This window comes from Pyxicephalus adspersus, chromosome 8 (genome assembly GCF_032062135.1).
Source record: "Pyxicephalus adspersus chromosome 8, UCB_Pads_2.0, whole genome shotgun sequence".
Taxonomy (NCBI): Eukaryota; Metazoa; Chordata; class Amphibia; order Anura; family Pyxicephalidae; genus Pyxicephalus; species Pyxicephalus adspersus.
This window is the reverse complement of record NC_092865.1, coordinates 69545858-69550844: the sequence shown is the minus strand read 5'-3', so window position 1 is coordinate 69550844 and position 4987 is coordinate 69545858. Positions and strand designations below refer to the sequence as shown.

At 37.0% G+C, this 4987-nt stretch overlaps 1 protein-coding gene across 1 annotated transcript in view; it reads left to right on the top strand.

The window, feature by feature from the left end:
- The window catches only part of CSF2RB (colony stimulating factor 2 receptor subunit beta), a gene marked incomplete in the record, with an annotated part of 27746 nt that extends 23347 nt beyond the window's left edge, over positions 1-4399 (top strand). Inside the window, 1 exon segment of the mRNA XM_072421241.1 lies at positions 3258-4399. Within this exon segment, the coding sequence (XP_072277342.1) occupies positions 3258-4002 (745 nt within the window).
- Positions 4400-4987: the final 588 nt, after the last annotated feature.

Sequence of the window (4987 nt, the reverse complement as noted above, 5' to 3'; positions counted from 1 at the left end):
TAATCCAGTTTTGTAGGACGGTCTTCTTAGCCACCAGTGAAATTATTTTCATAAGTCTACTACATCCCTTGGTGATTCTAGTGCCCTGGTGTGTCAGTTCCCCAAATTTAGGACAGAGCTGGAAGTAAACAGACCATAGCCATTGGATCTTGGCAAGCATAGACCTGTAGAGGATCGAGGCAGACAATTGTCTCTCGCTTAATATTGTGTCTTTCCTCCGTGTGTACTGGCACACCTGAAGTATATAGGACCTCAAGAAGGCTTTTACTAATGCCATAGGTAATGTCATAGGGGGAATTTCTTTTTACTTCCTGTCCCAATGATGTCACTAAAACAAAGTTGGTGCCCCTTTGGAATTTACCTTCACATCCTATTCTGGTCCCTCCAATATCCCTACACAGAAGCCTTGGATAGCATTTAAAGCCAGAAGGTTTTACTTTTATCATTTTATCTAAAACTGGAAAAAATATCTGAAGAAACACATTAAAGTTTTATTGCTATGCAGCACAGGAAAAACCCCATTAACAACCTGTGTAAAGCTGAATTCTAATCTATGGTTACTGTCACAAGAAAATGTCAGTTATCATTAAAACTGTACCTTTCTTCCTTGCCACTGACATTGCTTAAAATAACTTTTTGTGTGGCTGATATGTGGAATTTTTGAGTTTTAACTGATTATTGTAGCAACATTACCAGAAAGAGGCATCTCCTATAGTTTAAACAAGGTCACCGTTAACAGCCAGTCTTTCTGCACAAGGTGGATGTTTTCCAGCAATGGTATTTTAAAATGATAGAGAATCAATAGCAACTAATAAAGTGCATTTTGCTATAGGACTTGAAATGTTCAGAATGATTAAATAAATCAGCAGTGATGCCAATAAAGAATCCCTATTACCTATGCACACCAAAATCAACTCTAGGTAACAAGGAGAACACTTAGTAAACTGCTAATGTAATTCAGAAAATCTTGCTACAAAGTCCTTTCAGTTTACTTTATGTAAGTCTAATATTGTCAGACATAGCGGGGGCCATTCAGAAACCATCTAGGCAGGAGGACAGCAACCAGATATTCACTGTGGTGTAGTAATTAATCCCCAAAGGAACCATTGTTTGTTAGATGCAGTATTACTCAGACTTGGTCATTTTATTTTTGTCAAGAATTTTAATAAACGTGGAGTTTGGCAGAGATGGATAGGGGTGCAGGATACCCAAAAATAGCAATAACCAATCTCCATAAGGTGGACAAACCCTGCTGATGCTTTATTCTTCTAGTCGCTATTGTTGGACAAACCTTAAATGCACCAAATAACCTGCTGACCTCTTCTGGCAAGCAAAAAAACCCTTTGTGGAGGAGTCACCATAACAGGAAACAAACAAGTTCCTTATACATTACCTTATGTATAATAACACAATCTAGAAAGAGGTTGGGATCATCTACATATATGTATACCAATATCCCCCGAAAAAGATCTAAATCAATTCATTACATTTAAATGAAAAATAAACATAAAGATATACAAAAGTATATTACTGAATCACCATAAAAATAATCACATAGGTGAAACTTATATTAAATTATAACGCATAGTGGTGGGTAGATAGTTCTGATTGGAGCTATTGGACCCTCAGAACCCAGAGTTTGAGCTCAGATATCCCATTGGTTGGTAAAAGTGTCTGTGCTTGGGATCATCCATTATCAGGCTGCCACAATGGCATGTATGTCTCCATCTCAAGAATTACATCAGTGAAGCCTTCTATTAAAAATGGAGCATGACTAGCCAAGGTGCCATTTTCAGGGAAAGAGCTTGGATATGATGCTATAAGGAGCATTAGGAACATAATAAAAAAAGGGCAGTTAGCAAAAAAGACTTTTCTGAGGGCAGTACTTTTTGCTAAGTACTTGAGAGAAAGTTTTTGAACCTCAACCAAGGACAATTTGAACCTCAACCAAGTTAAATCACAGCAATCATTTCCAGTTATACACATGTAATTTTTACCCTTTCTTGCTAACAAAAATTGTCCTCTTTTTATATTGTGACTGTTAACCAAGTGAAATCCCAGTAGTTAGTTGCACTTATACACAGGAGATTTATTCCCATTGTTGAATAACAATTTTCCTAATTTCTTATTTTTTGACTGTTAATCAAGGGAAATCACAGCAGTTATTACCAGTTAAACACAGGCAATATTTTTGAAACCTATTGAAAGGGAGGAAAAACTTTATTAATTTGATCAGTGGGGAATGGTAGCATGATGGCTGCAGTTGGATTAGATAGGGACGATAGTTTCATCCTATCTGACATGCCCAAAGTGCAAGATAATTTACTCTCAACCTGATAGATTACTTGACCATGAAACTAGACATTTAGCCAGGATTGTAAGAATATCCATTCAGGTGCTGTCCTGTCCACTCTAAAGTGTCATGTTGGAGATAGTATCCAGTGCAGCTGGTGACTTTGTCACTCCAAAATGGACTACGCTGTCGGCCATCAGTGTGAAGCAATTGATATTCATTAAAATGACTCCTGGATCTGTGACCAGTTTTAGACCCCTGTTCCTGATGCCAAGGAGAAAATGCTCCACCACCCCAGCCATCAACAGGGGTGAGTGGAACACAAAATGCCTTCAGACTACCCCCCTGCAAGATTCCTCAGGATTTCTTTAGGAAACCATTTCTAATGATTTTCAACCAAAAATAATAATTTTCAACCTTTTAAAAAAATAATACAAATTTTAAAAGACTCAGAATTTGCAAATATAATCTGTAAATCTGGATTTGATTCCCATACCACTCACCTATAAGAACTTTTGCCGAAGTAACTTTCAAGTGGACCTGTCACTGAGATTATGTAAACTGCTACTCCAGACCTGGTTTTAAGAAATGCTGCTTTCCTAGTTGGTGCTCCACTCTTGTGTTTTTAACACTTTCTGAATCACTGACCCATAGTCAGTATGCAGCTCAAGTGTTCAGCTAATTGTGACACAACCTTCCACATAATTAGCTGCATGTTTGTTTGAGGTGGGTGAATAAATCCAACATAATAGCCTTACATCAAAGCAATTAACTGGTATGCTGCCTGGTGTTTAGAAAGAACTGCAACTAGATTCTTAACTCTAGGTAAATCATTGTTTTTATTAACCTTAATGTCATGTGCCATTCATTAGGTCATTAATATTGTTTAATGTAACTTTTACTTTTAATTATTTATTTTACATTGACTGTTTAAATATTTTTAACTTTCTTTTGATGTTTGCAGTCAATTAGCTCCACAGTCAACACCTGAATCAGCAGAGTTGGTGACAGAGAAAGCTCCAAATCCCGATGTTTGCCCACTAGGACCTTATGCATTACCACCACCAGCAGAAGACAAAATCATGCCTGAGCAGAACAAATGTGAATCTCTGGACACAGGGGAGAAAAGTGACATTACTACAGTGCCTATATCAGAAGTTATGAAAGGCCTTTCTAAAAAAAGTTATAATGGGCCCTATCTAATGTTCAGTGGTGGTCAGGCCATGTCAAACTTGGTGCCAAATGAAGCAAAGCATCCAGGATATTTTAGCCTCCCTATATGCCAGGCTGAACTACCTAATCTACCCAAAGAGCCTACCCCATCATGTCAACCTCAGTCATCTGGGGATCAGATGGGTTATGTTGTTAGTATGGAGAAACCATTTTCTGTTCCTCCAATACAAAATCAAGAAAAAAAATGTGTTCCTGAAAGCAAATACCTTGATATTCCTGCACCGTCCGACTTCCAAATATCACCCGAAGGACCCTTAATAATGATTAACCCTGATGGGTCTGGGCCTCTTTTTCTGAAGCAAGTTGGAGATTACTGTTTTTTTCCAGGACTTCGTGGAAGTCAAGAGAATTTAGAAAGGAAAATGACACCATCCACTGAACAAAATCAACAGAAAGTAATGGAAGACTCACCTCTACCTGCTGTACAAGCATTCAAAGTCATGCAAAGGGGGTACCTTGCTTTGCCACACACTTAGTAACTAGTGTTATATCTATTAGTCTTTTTTTTTTTTATAGATGAAAAAGTATTGTACTAGAAGTATATAGCCGCAAAACTTGGATTTTAGATTTTAGTGGGTAATGGAAAGCATTTATGTAGCTGTCTCACCACAATTCATGCATTGCTCTTTTAATCATGCAAACAGAAAGCTAGCAAAACACCAAAAAATTTGTACAGTTGTCATTTGTTGAGTGATTCTTTATTCACAGGCTGTCTTTGGGTTTATCTTGCTTTTAGGATATCTTTATCTTACCTCGGTTACAGAATAGTCTACTGTAAGGATTGAATGGAAAATATACAGGTCCGTGTCAGTATACACCACCACATAAAATGTAGTAATAATATGAAATAAAAACCTAATTGAAGTTAACAAATGTGTTTAACTGCTGTTTAAACTTTGCTTCTACAGTTGTATGCAGTATTGTACTGGATTATTTTGTACCATCTTTATACAACAAAGGTATTTCCAGTAATAGTCCCTGTTTATACTGAAGACCCCTTTGTATTGGTGGGTGGTGGAAATGTGCCTTCTTATAGTGACAGTTAGAAAATTTTCACTTGATTTTGGTCACTGTAGAAGTTTTCTCTTACATTGATGGCCAATTGGAGAACAAAAATGCCCACTACATTGGTGGTCAGTAACAGACCTTAAATTTGGTACTTCTCTTTATGTGCAATATGACTATATAACCCAATAGTCACATACCTGCTTTCAAAAACTTTAAGAAAAGACAAGTTTAAGCCTTGCCCACAATCCTTTCATGCCCGGATCAAAATCTTTAGGAAATCAAGACTCTGGAGTAATAGGCAAGCAAACTTTGGCTTCAAATTGAATTATGGTAACGAGTTGTCAATAATGAGGGAGAGTTTTAAAAATATATGTATTTACTCTTGTGACACATACATGATTTTTTCATGATAATGCTTTGCATGTGTACAAACAGTATAGCATTTTCCATGTC